This window comes from Corvus brachyrhynchos, unplaced genomic scaffold (genome assembly GCF_000691975.1).
Source record: "Corvus brachyrhynchos isolate BGI_N302 unplaced genomic scaffold, ASM69197v1 scaffold48, whole genome shotgun sequence".
Lineage (NCBI taxonomy): Eukaryota > Metazoa > Chordata > Aves > Passeriformes > Corvidae > Corvus > Corvus brachyrhynchos.
Genome location: NW_008240027.1, coordinates 5,427,298 through 5,450,428, shown reverse-complemented (window position 1 = coordinate 5,450,428; position 23,131 = coordinate 5,427,298). Strand labels below are relative to the sequence as shown.

General features: G+C 58.9%; 2 protein-coding genes across 3 annotated transcripts; both read left to right on the top strand.

The window, feature by feature from the left end:
* The first annotated feature begins 2,766 nt into the window (after positions 1 to 2,766).
* TIE1 (tyrosine kinase with immunoglobulin like and EGF like domains 1) lies at positions 2,767 to 15,886 on the top strand. 2 transcript variants are annotated; one of them, XM_017743535.1, is made up of 23 exons: positions 2,767 to 3,363; positions 3,829 to 4,116; positions 7,518 to 7,628; positions 7,736 to 7,891; positions 7,987 to 8,118; positions 8,403 to 8,543; positions 8,757 to 8,885; positions 9,184 to 9,329; positions 9,475 to 9,619; positions 9,874 to 10,032; positions 10,202 to 10,339; positions 10,445 to 10,735; positions 11,742 to 12,032; positions 12,547 to 12,860; positions 12,962 to 13,172; positions 13,321 to 13,431; positions 13,540 to 13,730; positions 13,857 to 13,970; positions 14,063 to 14,133; positions 14,385 to 14,425; positions 14,548 to 14,644; positions 14,913 to 15,012; positions 15,254 to 15,886. In XM_017743535.1, the coding sequence occupies exons 1-23, from the start codon at positions 3,318 to 3,320 to the stop codon at positions 15,323 to 15,325; spliced, it is 3,495 nt and encodes a 1,164-aa protein (XP_017599024.1). In that variant the 5' UTR covers positions 2,767 to 3,317; the 3' UTR covers positions 15,326 to 15,886. The 2 variants fall into 2 exon arrangements, with proteins under 2 accessions (XP_017599024.1, XP_008639032.1); XM_008640810.2 differs by having other exon boundaries at positions 2,768 to 3,363; positions 12,547 to 12,740.
* A 374-nt stretch (positions 15,887 to 16,260) lies between these two features.
* MPL (MPL proto-oncogene, thrombopoietin receptor) lies at positions 16,261 to 23,127 on the top strand (the record flags this gene model as incomplete). The annotated part of the gene is given in 11 exon segments (XM_017743456.1): positions 16,261 to 17,873; positions 19,989 to 20,121; positions 20,433 to 20,608; positions 20,832 to 21,076; positions 21,152 to 21,358; positions 21,360 to 21,598; positions 21,870 to 22,042; positions 22,146 to 22,288; positions 22,436 to 22,595; positions 22,769 to 22,856; positions 22,977 to 23,127. Coding segments are annotated over 11 exon segments (1,818 nt in total), but the record flags the coding sequence as incomplete, so codon positions are not given.
* Between the last annotated feature and the right edge of the window lie 4 nt (positions 23,128 to 23,131).

The window sequence follows — 23,131 nt, the reverse complement described above, 5'->3', positions numbered from 1 at the left end:
CGGCCACCTTCTGCCTGCCGCGCGGGGGGGGGCCGGGGGGGCTGCCGCAGTGGCAGCAGGACACTGGGAGGTGCTGGGGGCCTCCAGAGGAGGAGGAGGAGGGGGCACCCGTGGCATCTGCCCTGAGACGTCGCGTTGGAGGAGAGCAGCCTGAGCCTGGTCCAGGTGTTGGTCCACGGACCTGGGGCAGGGGTACACAGCCAGCCCCGGCCAGGGAGGCTGGGGCTGAGGCAGCAGTAAAGTGTCCTACAGGAAAATAGAAGTCTTGCTGGGATTCCGGCAGAAAGGTGTTTAAAGCAGGCAGCAAACTGGCAGGTCACTGGGCACAGCAGCAGCAGCTCAGCGAGCAGCACCTGTCTGTGAAGGCGCCTGAGGATGTGGGTGCCCCACCACCTTCGGCACCCCCCATGCAGACCTGTCACTTATCAGTAGTGCTCCCTGCCAGCTCTGCCATGGAGTCAGTGAAGTCTGAGAAATCATGTCAAAGCAACATCTCATGGTTGTTTTTGGCACACCAGACCTGCTCCTGTGCCCACGGGTGATGGGGCGGGTGAGTGGGCAAGGCTGGCAGAGCCACAGGCCAGGCAGGGAAAGTGCTGGCTGCACCTGCTCCTGGCTTTGCCTCTGCAGCAAGAGGGAGCCCCAAGTTCTCTTCCTTGCTCCCCATTCCCTGGTCCCACAGCTGCTCCACAACAGGAAGCCGATTGCCAGCAAGAGCACTTTGGAGCTGTCGGCAACTGGGACAGTGCGGCCCCTCTTCCCTGGGCTGCCAAAGGTCTCCTCCACAGCCGCACGTCCCACCCTTTCCTCAGGGAAAGGGCTTCCCAGCAGCCTGTCCTTCATCCTGTGGGCATGTGCTGGATGCCAACGCAGCCAGGCAGCTCCTGCTTCCCAGCTGGCCAGGTGGGCTGGGGATGCTCGACCACCTCACTTCCAGGATGTTCCTATGCCTGGTGGGAGCAGCCCTTAGCCCAGCCTTGCGGGGCCTCCCTAGGACCCACTGGGCATGAAAAACAAAACAAGCATCCAGAGAAACAGGGCTAGAAAATGTTGCTGAGGCAGCCCAGTCTGTCGGTGGATCTGCAGGGCGTTTGCATTTCCTATCAGGAAATGTATCTGTGCATTATGGTTTCTGGTATGTGCTGCCATGCATTAGAATGTGCAAATGATAACAAAAAGTGGTATTTTTGTCAGTCTTTGTTTGTTTGGTTTTAGTCTGTTGTGATTCAGCAAAATAGCTGAGGCCTATGAAATCAGCAGATATTCAGGTGCTTGGAATGTCCTGTGGATTGGGCAGCTGGAGGTTTCCACATTGCAGAAGAGCAAGTGTGGGGAGCTGCTTCAGCTGTGCTCAGCCGTACCTATCTCTCTGGTGCCTCCTCTGGAGACACATAAGGTTTAACTGGAGCTGTAAGGTCCTGGTTGGGACTCCCCACAAAACTCCCCAGAAATGTTTCCTACCCTACCTCCAGACAAAGGAATCTGCACAGATAGACAGCACAGCTCTTATCCAGGTGCTTCTAGAAAAAACACAAGCAGACAAATCACGTTAGGTCAGATTCCTCAATGGATCCCTGAGATCTTCTGGGTATGGCCTGGTGAATATGACTCCCATTCTGCAAAAATTCTGTGTAAATAATCCCATCCCCAAATGGATCCTCCTGAAAGAGGACATTTCAGGGTGCACTGTAACTCAGGCTTTGTGTGATGTGCTCCCCCACAGCTGCCAGGGGAGCACAGAACAAGTTGCACATAGCAATTAACAGTTCTGAGCCTGACTGGCCTCTACAGCCAGCTTCGTTTTCCAGGCAAATGGGGGCAGCTGCATCTGGCGTCCACCTTCTTCAGATCCTCTCCACCCCTCCTGCCATGGGGTAGCTGGGTAGCTGTGCTGTGGGAGCCTCTGCTCACTGCCGTCCCTCCCTCAGCATGCCATGGGCACCGCGCGGCCCCAGAGCACTCTGTAAATAGTCGGAAACGATGAATGGATTTCCCTTTCCTCTCCATGTGTGCTTTAGATTTTTGGCCGGATACAGCATGGGCTCAGGACACATCAAAACATGAGACTCACTCCCTGGCAGCCCTGGCTTTCACATGGGAACAGTTTGATTTGTGAGGCAGTGTGAGGTTTGGTGTGTGAAGCTTATGATGATTTGCTGGGGAACACTTTTTGTTTGCCAGGCAAAGAGCCTGGAGCCTACTGGTGGCTGGCACAGCCTCCCTGGGATGCTGGGTGTGAGACCCTCTGGGGCTGGGTTGTAGCAAGGCCATGTCGTGCTGTGCCCTGGCCAGCACTGGGCATGGGAAAATACTCAGGGAAAGCCAGGCTTTCTCCTGCTTCCACTTCCCCCCAAACGTGTTTACCACAACACGGAGGGTTTTCTCCCTGGGCAGTGGCCACGCTCCCATGTGGGCTGAGCAGCTTGTTGCCACCCTGCTTGCGCTCCCACTCAGCCCCTTTCAACCCAGACAGTGTCCCCACGATGGGCCACTGCAGGATGAGTCAGGCCCTGGCACAACACGGAGCCCGGGTGGGCCATGCCTCGCACCCCGGCTCGTGGCGGCGGGAGGCTGAGGTGTCGCGAGGTGTGCACGGCCTCAGCCTCGCCACATGCCGCTCCCCAGGGGACAGCCTGTGCAGGGCTGCTCCCGACGGCTCCTGGAGTCAGGGCCGTCTCCAAACAATGGGTGGAGAGCAGGAAACGCCGCATGGGAAACAGGATTTGGCTCCGCCGCCGCCGCCAGCCACGGCCCCTTGGCCCCTTTCCTTTCCCTGCTCCAGAGAGCCCTTCCCACAGCCGTCAGCCACGGGGCTGCACCGAGGGGATGGGGATGCCACTGCCCGAGCGGGCTGGGGCATGAGGAACTCTGAACCTTGGACAAAAAGCAGGGTCGGGACACCTCCTGCCTGGGCTAGGGGCCCAGCATGGCTCAGGGAACCCTGAGCACGCAGCCCTAGTCCTGGAGGGGTGGGTGGGTGACTTTTCCTGGAAGAGCTGTTGCCAGACGGGGGACCCCAGTGGCCCCTTGGCCAGCAAACCCTGCTCCTGAGCAGCTGGCTGGCCACTGAGCCAGCAGGAACGAGGGCATCTCTCTTTCCGTGCCCAGCCTATGCACCAGAGGAGGTGATCCCAGCTGCCCTGGCAGTCAAGCAGCAGCATGGAGAAGAGATGGGGGGCACGGGCAGGGAGCAGGGGTCCTGAGCTGTCGCTCACGTGGAGCTCCTAGGCAGCCACAGCCTCCAGCTCTGATCTCTGTAGCCAGGAAATGCCAGGGATTTTCTGACCTCTGCCAGATTTGGAACAAGCGCCAACGACATGGGACTCCAGGTTTATCTTCTACTTCTCTTCCCACATCTGGCAGGTAAATCTCCCCTTTTCGTCTGCCCCAAGTGAGCAGCCCCTGCCTGAGGGTGGCTTGGTGGGACGAGGCAGCTGTGGAAGCTCAGTGGTGCCATCGGGGCAGGGTTGGGAGGGAGGAAATATCCCTTTGTGATCAGCCATTTGGAGCCCTCAGAGGCCCCTGGCTGCCTCTCCCTGAAATGGGAGAAGAGGCACCCCGAGACCCTCGTTCTGATGCATGCTTGGCTCATGCTAGGGAGCTGATTCAGCTGGGGTCTCCAAAAAGAGAGCAGAAATGCCCATTGTGTCATCCCAAAGGGGCTGCAATGCACCTCGCTTTGCGCTGGCTGTGCCTACTGGACTGGGGGTAGAAAAAATGTCCTGGTAAGGGGGAGACATCTGAGTGACAGGATCTGGCCCTGAGGCAGGGCTGGTGTGGCCATGCTCTTGCCCAGCTGTGATGCGCCCTCGTGCTCCCCCACCCCAGGGGCCATCCTGGACATCACCCTGATCGCCAATGTGCAGAGCCTGTCCCACTCCGACTTCTTCCTCTCCTGCATCGTGGGGGAGCGTGACGTGAGCTACCTGCAGATCGAGCGGGAGAACAAGATCGTGATGACGCACCCCAAAATGGGCTTCCAAAACTACCGCAACCGCAGCAACCAAGTCCAGGCCAGGGGCTTCTCCAAGGCCGACCTGGTGGGGATCCTCTACTGCCTGGGGCGCACCCCGACCGAGCAGGCCCAGGTGGTCTATGTGCACAACAGCCACAATGGTGAGTGGCTTTTGGGGACAGCAGGAGGCCCCTGCCTGCCAGCCGGGTGCACGGGGGATCTGCCCACCCTGTGCTTCACAATCCCAGCACCAACCGGGGTGGTGGGGGGGCAGTGGTGACCCATAGGCTAGGTTTGGGGTCCACCAGCACCAGTGGGGTGGAGATGGAAGGGAGATGGACGGGATGTTCAGCTGGAGGAGCATGGCTGAGCCCCATGGAGGAGCCATCTGGATTTGTAATGGTGACTGGCGGAAGGGCAAGGTCCAAGAGGAAGTTGAGTGCCCTTGGGTTGTGGGGTCTGGAAATCATTAACCAGAGCAGGGGGCAGCCCTTCGGAGCTGTGCCAGCCCGTGCTCCCACCACAGGCTCAAGGGGAGGAGGTAGTTCTGGGGCAGATCTTTGGCAACCTCCCCGGGTGCTGGACAAACACCATCCCAGGGCAGCACATTGCTGCTCCAGCAGTGGGACTTGCTGAAAGGCACTGCCAGGCTGCACTGTAGCCAAGAGCAGTGCTGGGCTCATCTCCTGCTCCTATTTTGGGCCATAAAAATTGAAAGGGCCTCCCTGGGCTGACCAGCAGCAGGGATACCACTTGGGGCAGCCCTCTCCCACACTGCCCCTCTGACTTCCCCTCCCTCTGCTTGAGACTTTGCAAAATTATTAGGAGTGAAATTTTCTGTGATGTTTGCCTCAGGATGCTTTTTAGCTCTTTTTTAGAAAGTCTACCTAAAACAGTTGACCATTGGCTGAGAATAGGAGGGGATACAAATTTCCCTGCCTGTATTAAGACACAGCTTCAGCAAGGAGCTCGAGTGTCTCCAAACTGGAGCACAGAGGCTGCTGGTGGGGCCCAAGCATCCCCCAGGGAGCAGGGCTCAGCCTGTGTCCTTGTAAAGAGGCTCAAGCTGAAGAATGGCAGTGGTCCTATTGGAAATGGAGCTGGGTGGTCTGAGCAAGCAGGGCAGAACTGAGGGAACGGAGCAGAGGCAAATGGAGATGGTGTCGGAGGCACGACCACCAGCAGGGGGTGAGGAGCACAGAGAGGTTTCTGTACCCCCCAGGTGTCCTTGTTTATAAATCATGGATGGAGGTGATGGCTCTGGGGCTCCATCCTTGGGACAGTGTTTCCCATGGTGGGGTGTTCTCAGCCAGCCCCCAATCCTGGGTCCACTTACCCAGGCCAAAATAGTGCTGTGGAGGAGCTGGTCAGGGCCTGGGTTCGAGCCCCTGTGGGAATTACAAGTGCCAAAAAGGTGTCTCTTTCACAAGTTCCAAAGAAGCTGCCATTGCTCTGTTTAGAGGAGAAGTTAAGAAAATAAAGGAAAAAGTAAGCAAAAAATTTACATGTTTGCAGGAGGGCTGGATACAAAACCCACTGGGGGGCTTGGTGTGTGTCATCTCTCCTGTTTAGCCGGAGAGCACACCAAAGCAGGCCAGGGCAATGAAACAGTGGGTGGGGAATGCTGTTAGAGGAAAGCTGGCAGCTCCCAAAAGGTCATGCATGGGGAAGAAGTTAGGAAGTTTGATAAATTTTGGAAGCATTGCTTAAAAAACAAAGTAAAGCAACCCAAAGAGGTCCTGAGGAGTACTTTCAGAAGTATTTAAATCTGTCGGTAAACTATTTTTTACACTATCCAGAGCAGAAAGACACTCAGAAAAACAACTAAAGAAAACAATTTTTTTTTTCTTTTTTTTGCATCCATGTGCACAACAGAAAAGTTGGGAGAAATGCAAGTGTTGATAGCAGGAGACAGGTGATAAGCAGCAGAACGGAGCAGCGCAACATTGCCAGGCTGGGCATGCCATGAGCAAGGCTGTGTTGCTGCCCGTGGGACACCAGACTTTCCTAAAAGCTTCTGGATAGGGAGCTACAGGCCTGAAAACTCAGAAACCAGAAAATTAGCAGAAACTGTAATAAAGAGCAGAATTTGTGGTTATGTGGTCCCTGAGAAAGAGGCAGGTTTGTTTGTGGGAGTCTCAGAGGCGGCAGCAGTGAGGATGCTGTGGAAGACCAAAGCAGTGAGGATGTTATGGAAGACATTGTCCGCTCAGATTCCTGAAGAAAACTGGGAAAACTCCCTTTCAAAGGTTCTTTGAGAGAAACTTTGCACCCAGGGGGTGGCAGGAGAGATCTTTGCATGGGTAAATAACTGACCAAAAGAAGGGAAAGCAGGAATAGCCATGGTCCTTGTCACACGAGGGAGTTCCCACTGGCATGGCACGACGTCTCGGCATGGACCTGTGTCACCGTCTTGGGTACAAAGAGCTGAACAAGCAGCTGTGCTTGCTGCTGTCCCCGAGCTGCCTGGGGAATGATGGATGCACTACGGAGTGACAGAGAGGGGAGAGATGCAGTCTGGGAGGGCTGCAGTGATGGAGTGACAGGTAAATCAGTGTGCACAAATGCAAAGCGTTGTGTTTGGCGTCCCAGAGAACTGTCAGCTCTCATTCCAGGGAGTGAGGTGGAGTGAGACAGAATGAGGGCCATATCTGTGAGCCCTCCACTGGGGCTGCAAAGTCCATGGAAGAGAGATCCCAGCTAGAGGGATAGGTGGGGAGGGGATTCTGGGAAATTACTGCGAAGTGTGACCTCCAGTGCCCTTCCCTGGGCATCTGTGGCTTGGGCTGCTTCCTGCTGGTCCTTGGCCTCAGAGGGGCAGGACACAGGGCTGGATGTGTTTTAGCTGCAACCCGGCGTGGCTCCTTTTAGTGTGTGCAAGCTGGAGTACTGCCAGGCTCTGAAAGCCAGCAGCCGCCTGTGTCCTCCTTTGTGTCTGTCCTGGCACGCCCAGGGCTTGGTTTCCCAGGCCTTAAGGTATTTATAGACCCATTTGTGCTCAGGCTGGGGTCTGGCTGTCTCATATTAATACTCCAGGAGTTCATTGCTGCAGCACCTGGGGAATCAGGAAAACAGCCATGACTGGGCTGCTGGTCCTGAGGGCTGGAGTGCAGCCTCCTGCACACTTAATTCCCCTCACCTGCCCCACTGTCCCTGCCTGCAGCACTCCACACCTCCCCAGCTGGCAGCAGGCAGGGTGCACCATGCACACTTGTTCCAGATGTCACCTCCCGAGACTACTGCCACCAGCATCCTGTGCAGATGGTGGGCTGGTCAGAGGGCAGGGTGCCAAATTCCATTCTTTGGTGTCTGCCTGAAGGGGCTGAAGGGGCCAGAAATGGAGCCCTGTCCCTGCAGAGGCTTGGGGGGTCCTGGGTCCAGCATGGAGCTGAGAGAGAGATGTGTCATGACATTCCAGCAGAAACATATGGTGGGTGCTGGGCTGTGCTGTGCCAGGGTGTGTCCTGGTGTGGTTGGTCTGAGGGTGTCACACTATCCTCGGGTGTGAGTGCCCTCAGGGGTGACTGCTGTGCAGCCTATTCCTCCTCCTTCTCCTCCACAGCCCACCTCTTCCCGGTGAAGGCCACACAGTCTGTGAATGTTGCCGAGGCGGCCACCTTCTCTGCCAGGATCCTCAAGAGGAAGGAGACAGATGTTATGTGGAAAAGAAATGGCAAGTAGTTCCAAGAGCAGACACAGGGCTGGAGTTGCTCCCAGCTGGTGCCTGGTGCTGGCCCTGGGGGCACGGGAGGTCACAGATAACCCTCTGTCCCCTTGCAGGCACCTACTACCAGACCACGGACCGGGGCGAGGTGCAGGATGACCACGTCATCCTGACACTCCCCAATGTCAGTGTCAGTGAAAACGGTGTCTACAGTGCCACATTCATGGGGGACAGCCCTCTGTGGAGTGCCTTCTACCGCCTCATCGTGAGAGGTGAGCAGGGCCCTGACTGCCTGGGGGTTGGGGACAGCCAGCTGTACCCTGCCCTATGGCAGGTGGCACTCTGGCCCCCTCTGCTCTCTCTGCAGCCTGCCCTGCAAAGAAGTGGGGACCATCCTGTGAGAAGGACTGTCCCGACTGCCTGAATGGCGGCATCTGCCATGACCACGTTGGCGAATGCATCTGCCCTCCAGGGTTCATGGGCACCCGCTGTGAGAGAGGTGAGTTCCACCTGCCCAGCACTGGGTGCTGTGCCCAGGGCATCTGTGGGGGCTCTCTTGCACCCCTAGACCTGAGCACTGTGTCAAGAAATAGCATCTTCATCCCCAGCACCTCCCCACCCGCAGTGCCCTCTGTTTCCAGGCCAGGGCTGGACCACCCACACGGGTCCCATGTCCCTCCAAGTGGTGATCCAGGGCTTGGGGCACCCGAGCGAGCTCTGTGCCGTGCACAAGCAGTGCGTGGATGAATGATGGGTGAGGGCAGACCATGCTTCTTTTTCCAGCCTGCCAAGAAGGCCAGTTTGGCCGCAACTGCCAGGAGACGTGCCAGAGAGCCCAGGGCTGCAGGGGGCTGAGCTTCTGCCTGCTCGACCCCTACGGCTGCTCCTGCGCCTCGGGCTGGAGTGGCTCCCGCTGTGACCAAGGTACAGGGACATGGGTATCCATCAGCTCTCCCTCCCAGCCTGGGCTTCCTCCAGGGCCTGGCTGCTCTGCAGCAGCAGCTGTGCAAACCTCTCCCAGTCTGAGGGTCGGCACAGGCTGAGCAGTACTGCTGCCTGCATCAGCTGCTTGCTGTCTCTGTCTCCATGGTCCTGTGCCATGGCCAGGGGTAGCAGCGAGCTCTCCTCTTCCCACAGCCTGTCCCCCAGGATTCTATGGCCCTGACTGTGCCCTGGGGTGCACCTGCCAAAACGGAGGCAGCTGTAACCGCTTCAGAGGCTGCGTCTGCCCTGCAGGCTGGCATGGGCAGCACTGTGAGAAGTCAGGTGAGACTGGCACAAGGCTGTGACGGGTTTCCATCCCCCACCCTCAAGTGTTTCCTGCAGAAATAGCCTCCAAGTCTGTGGAAACCAGGACACTGCAAGGGCAACATCCCAGCATTATCTGTGCTGAGACTGTTGCTGAGCCCAGCAGGTGGGGTGGGATCAGGGCTGGACCATAGCATCCATCACCTTTCCCTTGGCAGCACAGTCTGATGTAGCTGGGTCCAAGGAAAGGTGCCAGGCTTTCTTTTGCCTGGGGAGGAGCAGGGGGCCAGCCCTAATGTTGATTTCTGTGTACCAGACCGGTTCCCCCAGATCATCCAACTGGCCTCAGAGCTGGAGTTCAACCTGGGATCAGAACCCATCATCAGCTGCGTGGCCATTGGCAACCCACTGCCCACCAGTGACAGGGTGGAGCTGCGCAAGGCTGATGGCACTGTGCTCAAGGTAGTATTCCGTGCCCTTGCCCCACCACCATCTCCGTGTTGCCAGCTCCCTCAAGAGTACCTGGAGCTGCTGGGCAGCTTCAGACTGACAGGGGGGCTGAGCCAGGGGCTGAGTGTAGAGGCTGACAGCACCCTCTGTGCTGCAGCTCATCAAAACCATCATCGAGCCAAAGCAGATCACCTGCGAGTTCGAGGCGCGGCACCTGACGAAGGCGGACACGGGTCTCTGGGAGTGCCGGGTCTCCACAACTGGGGGCCAGGACAGCCGGAAAGTCAAGGTCAATATCCGAGGTGAGGAAAGTGCAGTGGCATAATCAGGACAAGCCAGGCTTGCTGGGGGAGGCTGCCAGCATGGTGTGGCAATACCACCCCTGCCCCAGGCTGGGTGCCTCCCATCATGGGCTGCAGTGCCAGCTGGCAGGTTTGGGTGATTATAAAAGACTCTCCTGACAAAGCTGGAAGGAGCCAAGAGGTGGCAGATGTATCCATGCTCTGCTCCCTGTTGCTCCCAGTCCCACCAGTGTCATTCCCTTCTTCCCCCCAAGTGCCACCAGTGCCCTTGAGGGCCCCCCGGCTGTTGGCCAAGCAGAGTCGCCAGCTTGTGGTGTCGCCTGTGGACTACTTCTCTGGTGATGGACCCATCACCTCCATCAAGCTCTTCTACAAGCCCAAGGATGACAATTCAGCCTGGTCATCCATTGTGGGTATGTGTCTGCGGGGCTGGGGGGCACAGTTAGGACCTGTGTGGGAGGGTGAGGTCTGGGGTGGGCAGATGCCTCCACACCAGGCCCCCCACAGTGATGAGGAGGGTGCTGGTGGCAGGGCAGACTGTGGATCATGGGCATGGTTTTGACATGTCCTCTTGGCCAACAGTCGACAACAGCGAGAACATCACCCTCATGAACCTCCGGCCAGTGACCGCCTACATCGTCAAGGTGCAGCTGAGCCGTCCAGGGGCTGGTGGGGAGGGCAGAAAAGGGCCTGAAGCCATCATGGTGACCGACTGCCTTGGTGAGACTCCATCTCCCCCATCCTGACTCTGACCCTGCACAGCACAGAGCCTGCAAAATCTCACGGCTGATGCGCTGTGAGGCTTTGCTGCCTTTTTGTTTGCAGAGCCCACAGTCAAGCCTGTGATTGAAGGCTGGTCCGTAGAAGAGAAAAACATGCTTCATGTCAACTGGAAGTTGCCAAGTAACCATGAGCCAGCACATGGGTTCATTGTCCACCTCTTTGACTCTGCAAGGCAGTTGGTATCTGAGAAAAACATCACGTCCATCTCTGTGCTCTCTGCCCGCATCGGGGACTTGGAGTTTAACAAGGAGTACAGGCTGGAGGTGCTGGTGTACCACTGCACCAGCCTGGGGCCACCCTCTGACCCCTATAAGGTCATGATCAACAGCAAAGGTGGGTCCAGCAGAACCCAGGGAACTATAACAGGGAATTACAATGATAAATCAGTTATAATTGTAACAGCAACCATCCCCAGGTCCCGCTGCTCCTGTATCCCATCTCTGATAGAACATGAACAGCTTTTTGGGGAAAATGTGCCCTCCTTTCCTCACTAGACCCTGCAGCCTCCAGCACCAAGCAGCTGAGAAACATCCTAAGCTGAATATAACATTCAGGCCGTCACAAACAGATCTGCTCACAAACAGATCTGCTCTCTTGCCCAAACCCTGATAGACTTGTCTATACCTGCTGCCTTTACAATATCCTGTAGCAACAAGTTCCTGATATAATTATACTCTGCATAAAAAAAATATTTCCCTTTGGTTTGCTTTAACCCTGCTGCCAGGTAGTTTTGCTGGGTGGTCACTAGGGCCTGGGGAGCCCTGCAGTCCCACCTGTGGGCACACACACACACAACCCCTGAAGTAGGTGGAAGACCATGGGGAGTTGGAGCACCAGCCTGACCAAGCTTTCTGACAACCAAGGGGAAAGGCATACACGAGGCCTTTGGGGAGGCTTGGCACCAGCCTGTACACATTGAGAGGACCGGTAGACATCAGGCTTGAGGGATGAGAGGTTTCCTCTGCTCTCTGCTTGTAAGAGCTTTGTATGATTTGGGGATTGGGGGTTAGGGATGTGGGCAAGCAGGAGAGGGTGGTGGGAACTCAGTGCGTGAGGGAGGCCTGAAGAAATAAAATGTCACATGAGTTAGTACACAGGCATTTAGACCTCAGATGTTCTCTGTGGCTGGGAACATTTGGGGGTACAGTCCTGCTTCAGTGTGGCACATGGAGAGCAGCTCCACCTCCTCCAAGCAGGGGCCAGGGGTCCCTGGAGGTCCCTCAAAGCTGGCCTGGCTCTGGTTGCCATTGCCACAGGGTGCAGTCCTCACAGCAGAACTGAGCCCCTGCAGCACCAGGAGCCCCGTCCTGGGACTGACACTCTCCCCTCTCTATCCCAGGGCCCTCCTCCCCGCAGTTACTCTTGGCAGAGCCCGTGTCCGACACCGCTGTCAGGCTCTCCTGGCAAGTGCCTGAGTACCCCAACGGGGGGATCACCAAGTACATCGTGGAGCTGCAGCAGCTGGGGGGCACCAGTGAACCCCAGTGGATCGACACCGACAGCGGCGCCGAGACCACCAAGATCGTTGGGGGCCTCAACGCCAGCACCAGCTACCAGTTTCGTGTCCGTGCCAACTCCCACGTCCCAGGGGAATGGAGCCAGCCTGTGAAAGCCAAGACCCTTGGGGATGGTGAGAGGGGTGTCCCAGCAGGCAAGGGGCTCACAACTCTGCTGCAGCTTGGGCTCAGATTCTGGGTCAGCAAAGAATGATTGGGGTGACAGTGGCTCTGAAGCAGCAGCCCAAGACCAAAACACTTGGTATCTTAAGAAAACCTGTTCCTCCTAGTCCTAAAGGGGCAGGCGTGGCATGATGACAGCATGGCACCTACAGAGTGGCTCTGCCTTGGCCAGAGGGGAATGTGAATCGAGGGGCTAGAGGAGCAGAGCCGAGCCAGCATGGGAGGAGATCATGGCTTGGCCCAAAGCTGGTTGGAGGTCCAGAAACCAGTGGTTCAGTGTCAGGAGCTGGGCTGTGACACTTTCCCCTCTGTGCCACTGTGGCACCGGGACCTCGGACGTGGTTATGGTATCTTCATTGGGGGCCTGGGTGCTGGCAGAGGGCTGCTGTCATGGTGCTTGGCCACTAGTGCGGGCTGGGCAGGGCTCAACCATGGACCACAACTCTCCATCCCTCCTTTTGGCAGGAGCGCTGAGCGTGCCGCCCAGCCTGGGCAGCCAGAGCACTGAGCAGGCGGGAACAGACCAGCAGCTGCTGTTGGCCATTGTTGGCTCTGTGTCCGTCACTTGCTTCACCATCCTCTTTGCTCTCCTGGCGCTTTTCCTCATCAAGAAGAATTTTTTCCACCGGCGCCGCACCTTTACGTACCAGTCTGGCTCGGTGAGTGCCGCCTGCCCCACCAGGACCGTGTCCCCTGCTCCCCACGTCCCAGCCCGATCCAGGTCACGTTCCATAGCCTCCAGTCCGGATGCAGCCAGACCTCACTTCCACACGGAGAGGGTGCGGAGCCCGCCCTTGCCCATGACTCCTGTCCTGCTGGGACTGCCGCATGGGCAGAGAGGTGCCCGGTGCCTCTAACCTCACCTGCTCCCATCTGCCAGGGGGAAGAGACCATCCTACAGTTCAACTCAGGGACCCTGACCCTGACACGCCGGCCCAAGCCACAGCCTGAGCCCCTCAGCTACCCCATCCTGGAGTGGGAAGACATCAAGTTTGAGGACATGATTGGGGAGGGCAACTTCGGGCAGGTAATCAGGGCCATGATAAAAAAGGACGGTCTGAAAATGAATGCGGCCATCAAGATGCTGAAAGGTGAGTGCTGGGGGAGGCAGGCAGGGTGGGCTGAGGGCTGCCACTGTGTCCTGGGCCATGCTTGTGCTGGGGAGCATCAGGAGTAATTTTCAGAGAAGCAAAGGCCCTTGTTGTAGGCCTGAGGTGTCCATCCCTTCTTTGTTTCCAGAGTTTGCTTCAGAGAATGACCATCGGGACTTTGCTGGGGAGCTGGAGGTGCTCTGCAAACTGGGCCATCACCCCAACATCATCAACTTGCTGGGTGCCTGCGAGAACAAGGGTGAGGCTGTCCCATTCTACCCTCTCCCCAGCCCCACAGCCTCTGCCCAGTTGTGTATTCCTTTTTGCTGGGGAGAACCCCAATAGCCCAACCTCCTGCTGCCCCCAGGCTACCTGTACATTGCCATTGAGTATGCTCCATATGGAAACCTCCTCGACTTCCTCCGCAAGAGCCGAGTCTTGGAGACAGACCCAGCCTTTGCCAAGGAGCACGGCACTGCCTCCACCCTCACATCCCAGCAGCTCCTTCAGTTTGCTTCAGACGTGGCCAAGGGGATGCAGTACCTGAGTGAGAAGCAGGTACATCCCAGCAAGCCCCTCAGAGTACCCTTCCCCTGGGGCCTGGGGGTTGCCCATTGGGGCATGAGGTCCCTGGGGCCAGCAGGAGGGAGTGCGTGGCTCCTGCTAACTGCTCGTCCCTTTCAGTTCATTCACAGGGACCTGGCAGCAAGAAACATCCTGGTGGGAGAAAATCTGGCCTCCAAAATTGCTGACTTTGGCCTCTCCAGAGGGGAGGAGGTCTATGTGAAGAAGACAATGGTGAGGCAGGAGTGAAACATCTCCATGGATCACAGCTGTCTTCCACCCAGGGGGCAGCCCCCAGCCCTGATGGTGGCTCTCCTTTTTCCCAGGGCCGTTTGCCGGTTCGCTGGATGGCCATTGAGTCCCTTAACTACAGCGTGTACACCACCAAGAGCGATGTGTAAGTCCTGCAGGCAAGGGCACTGGGCTGGGGCATGGCTGTGGCCCCTCCACCCCTCTCTGGCACAGTCAGAGAGGCAATGCTGTTGCTCTGGGTGCTGCAAGAGCAGGAGCTGATGCTGGTGCATCTCCCTGGGGAGCTGCTGGCTCTGCCCAGCCTCTGGATGCCTGTTCCACCCTGGGCTTTGCACTGTGCCCATCAGCGGGGCACAGCTGGGCACTCTGTCACAGCCTCGGCTCCTCCCCTTTCAGGTGGTCATTCGGTGTCCTGCTCTGGGAGATTGTCAGCTTGGGTAAGGCTCTTCTCTCTCCCCTGCCTTCACTCAGGCCCCTGTAGGTCTGGTTATCCTGGAGCCCCGGGGGGAACACCCTAAGGACTGTCACCTCCTCAGCCCCTGCGTGTCTCTGGCTGTAGGGGGGACACCGTACTGCGGGATGACGTGCGCCGAGCTCTACGAGAAGCTGCCCCAGGGATACCGCATGGAGAAGCCGCGCAACTGCGACGACGAGGTGTAAGTGGACAGAGCCTCTTACAGAGCCCCGGCTGATGGTGGCACCCACGTCCTGCCAACCCCACCGCCCCACAGGGCTCACACCAGCTTTCAGTAGCTTCTGCCTGGTTGCCTCTGCATTGTGGCTGAGGGATGGGCTGGGGTCCCACACCCCAAACACCTTTCCTGGGCTTTAGTTTCCCGCCTGCTTCCCCCATCTCCCTCAAAGAGCTTTTCTGTCCCCTCTCCTCCTGTGCGCCCTGAGCCGCCCGCGACTCTCCGCCCCCAGGTACGAGCTGATGCGGCAGTGCTGGCGCGACCGCCCCTACGAGCGCCCTCCCTTCGCCCAGATCTCCATGCAGCTCATCCGCATGCTAGAGGCCAGGAAGGTGAGTGCTAGCGGCTCAGTGGAAGGGATGCCCACGGGGCACGGGGCTTTTCCACATGCTGGAGCATCCCTTGGACTCGAGGATGGACAGCCAGCAGCAGAACCATGTGTGGGGGTTAACCCCAGCATCACTTCTTGGGTGTGGGGAGGCAACAGGGCACAGTGCCCATGAGCATGCTAATGGGGATGGGAGGTAGATGTGGACATGCTCACAACTGGCTCCTAACTGGAGTTCCCCACAGGCCTACGTGAACATGGCCCTGTTCGAGAACTTCACCTATGCAGGGATTGATGCCACCGCCGAGGAGGCGTGAGGCTGCGCTGGCACCGCTCAGAGGGGCAACGCTGGCCCCGGCCTGCTGGAACAGTGCTCTGGGGACACAGGGCTGCTCATCCTGCTCCAGCGCCAAGCAGCCAAATGCCGGTGCCCCTCCCCAAGAGCACCTTCCCCACAGCAGGACTGTGCCATCCCCTCCCTGGCATGGTGCCAGCCACCGACAGCCCCACACTGCTGCGGACACACTGGGACGGCCACCAAGGACAAGCAGCAGCAGGGTGCTTGCAGCAGAACTGGCAGGAGGGGGCCTCCCTCGGGAGCCAGGGTGCTGCCTAAGCCCACGGACACAAATGCTCAAGCTTTGGGGCGAGAGGAGGAAGCAGCAACACAACAGCTGCCTGCCCTGCAGCTCTCAGCATGCTCTGGGCCTGAAGTGGTGCCAGGGGACTGTGAGCAGTGCTGCTGGCATGGCATGGGGCCACACCAGCAGGTGCAAAGGGACAGTGTTGGCTGTGCACAGCCTCCTGCTCTGCAGCGGCCCTTCGGAGGTGTCAGCTCTGCCTTACAGACAATAAAGATCATGCAACAGCCGGGTCCAGAGGAGTGTTGGTGAGGACCCAGCTCTGCCCCACTGACAGCACTGGGGAACAGGATGTGGGGGCCCAGTGATCTGCTGCTGTGGTGGGCACTCCTTGGAATCCTGTTCCCATTGGGGTCCTCTGATAATCCCCAGGAGCCTCCCAGCATTCCCAGACAAGTCCCGGGTCTCATCGTGCCATGGAGATGGGTTTTCTTAGGATCCAGTTGGGATCTTTTCCCACAGAAACAATTTAAGACTTGGTCCTGTCCCCAAAGGGATATGGAGAACAGACTATGTCCTTCTTTTGCATAGCTGCCTCTTGCATGCTTGAAAATTGTTCCTGCAGCTTCCATTCGGTTGCTTGCTCTTCAAAGGGATGGCCCCACTCCCCCAGCTGGGTCCTGCGGAGCTGTGCAACTCCACACCCTTCCCATCCTGGCCAGCTGGCACCTCCCAGCACTGTGCCAAGCCATCAAGTAACTTCCCACATCTGGCAAAGTGATGGCTGTGTTTGACCAGCCTGCTAAAACATGTGCTGCCAGGGTGACCCTCACGTGCCCGTCCCTCGAGGGTTGCCTGGGCTCTGAGCTGACCCTCCTGCAGTAGCTCCTGTCCCAGGCTTCGGTCCCTCACCTGCAGTGCGGCTGTTTGTTACCCTGACAGCGGGGGGCTTCACCTCTGCTGGCTTCAGCTTGCTCAGCCCTGGACATGCCATCCAGCTGCCTGTCCATCCATCTTCTGCAGTCCCACAAGAAGCAAGAGCAGCTCCTGCAGAGCCTGGTATCCCAGCTGGAGACAGGGGCATTGGCATTGTCCTTCTGGGCAAGAGTCTTTTATCCCCAGAAGATCTCTGAACCCAGTCAATACCATTCTGATTTTCCATTCTGGCCTCCAGTGCTCTTTGGTGAAAACTGCAGCTGTTAGTGAGCAGCCTCTCTGCCCCATCCCTGAGGTCCCCAGTGAACCAGTGATGGGGACTGGCCCTCACAAACAGCCTGACATGTGCCACTGCCTCCGCACCTCCTCTGCTCCTAGCTGGGAATTGTGTCTGGGGCAGTGTCACCAGTCCTACTCACACCTAGGTCTTTCTGCTTTTTTTAACATTTGTCTGTGGCAAGTTGGGGCTGGCTGCTCCTGTCTCCCCTGAGTGCCCCTGGTGCTGTCCCCAGCTGCTGGCCTTGGTGCACTGTGGACACATGTGCAAGTGACTCCTTGTGCCCTGGCTGGTGCCCCCCGGGGCTGCGCAACAGTATTGTGCCCTGGCAGGGGGGAAGCCCCTCCAGCCACTGGTACCAAGCGGAGGTAGTGGACTGGCATGAGGTTGAGCATGACTGTGGGACCTCACTGTGGTGGCTCTGCTCCTGCACCACCAGCACCAGCACCTCTGTGGGCTCTGCCAGTGCCCCCTGTGCCTGCAGCTCTGCTCCCAGCACAGCCACAGAGACAGTGCCGCTGGCAGAGCAGACCTGGAGTATGCCAGTGCCAGGCGGCACAGGACACAAGGGAGACAGATTAGCTGTCCCATATCCCATGCTCCCATGTGACAGCAGCCCAAACAGCCTGTCCTGCCCCACACAGGGGCCTCCCTGGTTTCTTGGGGGTTGTTTTTCTTCCTACCCCATCCTCCCAGCATGCCAGTAGCCACAAGGGCAGGACATGCTCCGTATCTGATAGGAGCAGTCTCTCTTGGCGCTGCGGCCAGCAGCAGAGGGGTTGTGGCATAGTGGTTTCAGGCACAGGGAAGTGCTGGTGGTGGGGAGGGGGGAGCCCCCAGCCAGGCTTCCTGAGCTGCACAGCCACCACTTCCCAGATAAAGGTATCGCCCGGAGGAGCCGCAGCTGCTCCCAGGACACTGGCAAGGACCAAGTGCAGCATGTGTGGCCCTGGCACACAGGTTGCAGGATGGCAGCCTGCCTGTGCCAGGTCTGGCAGCTCTCACTGCTCCCTGCCATCCTGCTCAGCCTCCAAAGCCCACCACCAGCCCCTGAGCCAGTGACATCCCAAGGTAGGTCCTTGGGGCTATTTTCTCCCCCAAAGGATGGGCCAGGGAGGAGCTAGAATGCCAGGTGTGGGCAGCGAGCACTTCACAGCAGCCAAAATCTACAGGATTGGGAAGGGGACATTCCAGGAGGGTGTGCAGGGGGTGTTCAGGGTGAGCAATGGAGTGGTCTTCTCACTTGTAGGATACCCTGTGATGTTAGGAGTGAAGGAACATCCATGCTCTCTGCAAGCAGAGCTTGGCAGCCTGTGGGTGGTCCCTGGGGATGGCAGCCTGGTGCTCCCAGTCCCGCTCAGGTAGCAGAAGGGCTCTCCACTCATCAGAAGTTCTCGGATGACTTGATGAGGGTTTGAGTGAGACTTAAGTTAACATCTGATGGCACAGCTCTGCACCACAGGCAATGCAGTGGCACTTCCAGGCTGACCCCAGTGCTCCTATGCCAGCCTTGCCATGATGTTACTGTGCTGCCAGGCACCCTCATCTTAGCTGATAGCTGGCCTCAGTCTGGCTCACTGCACCTGCCAGAGCCACTCCCCATCTGTCTCATTTCAGGCTTCTCCATGTATTCTTTGAGAGCCTCTTTAGCCCCTTTAGAACTTTCTGTAACACCATAAAAAGCATTAACTGAATAAAAGCCTGTTGATCTCCTGCTTGTGTCTCCAGCCCTACTCCAGGTATCTGGCTAGGACAGGCTCGGGAGCAGATTTTGAGTCGCCCCCATAGGGGCAGTGGGACTCGGAAGGAGGGAGAAGGTCAGGGTTGGGCTCATCTTCTTTCTGCCCATTGCCTCTGCAAAATCGTTGTGCCCTGAGCCCTCCACTGGCTTCACAGCACTGCCCAAGCATGGCTGCTGTGGGCTGCCGAGCTGGGCATCTGCCCTTCCTAAGAAATGGCCTGTGCTCAGCAAAGATGCTCTGGTAGCCTACAGGACCAGGGTGGCCTCCCACCAATGCCATGGGCCCCTGGCCACCGAGCTACTGGGACCTGGCCCCTTCATCTCCTGGTGCTTGGAGCTGGGTGAGGTCATGGAGCCTGCATGAGGCCTGGGCTGGGGTAATGGGGGGCAAAAAGGAAAGGACGGGTGCGGGGGCAGTGGGGGAGATGGGACAGTGGGGGGGGAAGAAGGAAACACAGGGCTAGGGAGATCCAGGCAAGAGAAGAGACAGGGCAAGAAGAAGGATACTGAGAAGGTGGCAAGGACATTTGGGAACTGTGCCCATTCTTTACCAAGGGTGGGCTCAGCTGGCAGTGCAGTGGGTGTGTAGCAGAGAATGGATACACTCAGCAAATGGAGTAGACATTGGCAGCGGGCTTGTGGGGTCCCAAAGCTGGGGGCAACCCCTGGGGAAGGCAGCAAATGCCAGTAGGAAGAACAAGAGGAAGAGGGCTGGAGCGGGTCCCAGGGCAGAGGGAGTGGGGGAGAAGGGAGTGCTGAAGCAATCCTGGGGGCAGCAAGACCACCCCTGTGCATCACACATCTGCATCTTGGGGCTGTCCCCTCTTCCATGACAACAGGGGCAGACACCCATGTGTCAGCAGAGCCACCAGCGCTTTGCATGGAGATCCTGCAGGGTGTGATTCTCCAGTTTGTCCATGCAATGACAAGGAGCATGGTTTTCTGAAGGGGGCAGAGAAACCCACAGGCCCCCAGGACAGTCCCTGGGCAGGGGTTTGGGCCACCCCCCCGTTCAGGACCACATGGCCCCACACCAGCCCCCAGACCCTTTCCCTTTCCCTGGGGTGCTGCTCCTCCTTATCTCACTTCCGCACACCTTCCGGCATGAGCAGGGCAGGGGTGCTTCCCCCTGATCGCTGGGCCCTGAGCACCCCCCCGACCGCAGGGCTATTTCAGGATGTTTGTTTGTCCTCAAGGACCTCGTGTACTGAGGAGGGGGGCGTGGTGGGGCCGAGGGCAGCCCTGCACCAGGCAGGGCCCCAGGGCAAGCCAGCAGCCAGCATTTGTGCCGTGTCCCTCCCCAGTGTGCCAAGTTGGTGGGGAGCACCTGTGCCCTGGCCATGCTCAGGCTGTCCCGGATGCCAGCAGGCATGGGGCGGGAGGAAGCAGGTGGGATGGGGACGGGTTTGTGCCCAGGGGCTCCTTCATGCCCACACTCTTCCCAGATGCTGCACTGCTAGCAGGTGTGTCCGAGGACATCCTCTGTTTCTCCCGCTCCTTTGAGGACCTCACCTGCTTCTGGGAAGAGAAGGAGGAGACAACAACTGGGATGTGCCACTTCTACTACTGGTACAGCAGGTAGGAGATGGTGGGGACACAGCCCAACCTCCTCCTTGCTGCACAGAGAGCAGCAGGGTCGGGGTGTCACAGCAATCTGTGCCATCCCAGTAGCTCCTAGCTGCAAGGGGAGATGGAGAGCCCATGGGAGATACACAGCTGGGGCCTTGGCTGTCCCTCAGTCCCATGGGGATGGCGCCCTGCAGTGGATGGTGGCACAGGAAAGGAGATGGTGACACCGAGGTCTCGGTGCTTTGCCCCACATCCCCTCTCCTCAAGCTTGGCCCGAGGCAGGCGTGAGGTGCTGCAAGACCCTGCTCTCCATTCCTCAGGGGTATGCCCACAGCGTGTGTGGTCTCTACGTGGTACCACGGGGCTGGTGGGAAGCGACATGTCTGCGTCTTCCCCAGCCAGGACGTGCGGCTCTTCACCCAGCTCCACCTCCGCGTGCTGGATGCCACCACAAACCAGACCAAGTATTGGCGGGAGCTCAGCGTGGATGCAGTGGGTGAGTCCCTCTGACTGGACAATACCTTGTGACAACAGGACAGTCCCCAGACCTGGGTCCCCTGACCCCCTGCCTGCCACGGGGGCCAGCAACACCCTGAGCCCTGCATGCTGGGCACAGAGGCAGCCTTGGGGGGCACCTCCAGGCGTCCCCCAGCAGGACCAGGCATTGCCCAGACCGGGGCTGCCACAGGAGGGCAAACACCCTGGCATGTTCCCTGCAGGTCTCATTGCCCCCCCAGCAAACATCACGGCCCGCTGGGCTGGGGCTGCGGGGCAGCTCTGCGTGTCGTGGCAGCCACCACTCGCTGACTTCCCGAACTTCTTCCTCTATGAGGTGCAGTGCTGCCCTGCCAGCTCCTCAGGGATGCCCTGCAGCACCACACTGAATCCCAGTGACCCCTCCATCCAGTTAACTGTCAGCACCCACATACCAAGGGCCGGGGCAGCCTCCCCAGGAGTGGGGCAGGTACATAGAGCGGTCAGGGATGGGCAGGGGGGTTTGTGGGCCACAGTTGCTCCTCAGCCTGGCTCCTCTCTACAGAGGCTGGTCCAAGCCAACACCTGGGTGGTCCTCCAGGGCCTGCTGCCAGGGATGAGGTACCACATCCAGGTGCGCAGCAAGCCCGACGGCACGTCCCTCGATGGCATCTGGGGGCCCTGGTCACAGGCAGTGGCTGCAGAGACACCCCACTCCTCCGGTGAGCAGCCATCCCCTCTGCAGGGGTGCTGGCAGGAACCGCAGGGAGGCACCCTGGGGCTGCAGAGGGTGGGGTCCTGTTGTAGGCGAGGTGCAACACCCAAGTTTTGGGGAACCAAGGGGAAGCAGCTCCCTTCCTTCCCTGGCTCTTGCCTGCCCAGGAGACATCGGGCTGTGCTGCAGTACTCCTGACCTGCGGCACGTGCACTGCGAATGGAGCTGGGACCCTGCAGAGCCCCACAGCTCCCACCAGCTCTTCTACCGGCCACCTCCAAGTGGGGCTGGCACAAGGTAAGGGGCATGGCAGGCATATGGCACTCAGGCAGGCACATCCCAGGGACCACTGGTCCTGCTGTGTCCCAATATCCCACACTGGGCCACCTGCCCATGCCCTGTTCTGTCCTGCCCTACCACCACCAACCTCATACCTCCTCGCCACCCCTCCCTGGGCACATTGTACCTCCGACTTCAGGCAGCAGTAGCTTTCCTGGGCAAGTGCAGGAGGAATGCTGGCTGTGGGAATGCTTTGGTGGGACTGACTGGCTCCCCACTTCTCCCACAGGGAAGATGCATGGCAACAGTGCGAGGAGGTGAGCAGGGGGACAGAGGCCACCCATGCCTGCACCTTCCAGCCCAGGGCTGGCAGTGCCATCTCCGTCCTGGTGAATGTCACTCGGACCCACATGCTGCCCACACTCAGCTACTTCAAGGAGCCCTTCTGGCTGCACCAGGCTGGTGAGTCCCAGTGCCACCACAGTCCTTGCCTGGCTCACAGGGGACATGGTGTCCCACGTCCCATTTCACAGGAGTGACACATGCCTGTCCCCAACACCAACAGTGCTCACAGATGCCCCACAGCTTGTGCAGGCAACAGTGTCACAGGGCCAGCTGAGCCTGCAGTGGCTGCCACCCCTGGAGGTGCTGGCAGAGGAGTTGGACTACCAGGTCCGCTATGCCATGGAGAACAGCCATGACTGGAAGGTAAGGCCTGGCCAGGACACCCCACGCAGCCCTGCCCGCCTCTGCTGCTGACACATGCCAGGCATGGGGGCACGCAAGCCAGACCCTCCCCTTGGCTCCTCGGCCACCTCACAGCAGCCATGCCTCCAGCCCGGCTCTGCCCCGCAGGTCCTGCAGGTTCCACGAGCAGCTAGGAGAGAAGTCCTGGACCTACGGCCAGGCACCCGCTACCATGCCCAGGTGCGGGCCCGGCCCGGCGGGCCGTGGTACCAGGGCAGCTGGAGCGCCTGGTCCAAACTTGTTGTGGTTGATGCCATGGGTGATGCAGGTAAGGGACGGGGCAGGGGTGGAGGCTGTGGCCAGAAGAGCCACACGGCTGACAGCAGGAGACGGAGAGTCTGGAAATGGGGAGCACCGGGCAGATGGTGGCAGGGCTGTAAAGGGCTCGGCGTTGGTGGGTCTGGGAAGGGCTACAATTCCAGCGTTCCTCCTCCGATACAGGCTGGCTCATCCCCAGTGTTACGGTGGTGCCGCTGCTCTTCTTAGCAATGCTCCTGGGGCTGCGGTGCACCTTCCCCTCCCTCTACAGGTAAAGGGCTGTGCCGGGAGCAGGCGGGGGGGCCCCGCACCAAGCCTGGGCACCTTGCCCGGGGGCATCAGGGCACCCCAAGTCTGGGGTTACCTTCGATGCCCCTTCCCCCGTAACCAGCAACGTGAAGCAGAAACTCTGGCCGCCCGTTCCTGACCTGCACCGTGCTCTGGGCAACTTCCTCCAGGAGAGCAGCAAGCACGGCCAGGTGAGGGGCTGGGGCAGGGCGGCTCAGCTCCCCCCGGGGCAGCTGGAAGGGCAGCCCCCACCGCGTC

Bases quoted from the DNA above. Each gene is read 5' to 3' on its own strand.
- TIE1 (XM_017743535.1), top strand. From the start codon at position 3,318: ATGGGACTCCAGGTTTATCTTCTACTTCTCTTCCCACATCTGGCAG. The intron at 13,432-13,539 runs GTGAGGCTGTCC...TGCTGCCCCCAG, and splicing joins GGGTGCCTGCGAGAACAAGG to GCTACCTGTACATTGCCATT. The intron at 14,645-14,912 runs GTAAGTGGACAG...CTCCGCCCCCAG, and splicing joins CGCAACTGCGACGACGAGGT to GTACGAGCTGATGCGGCAGT.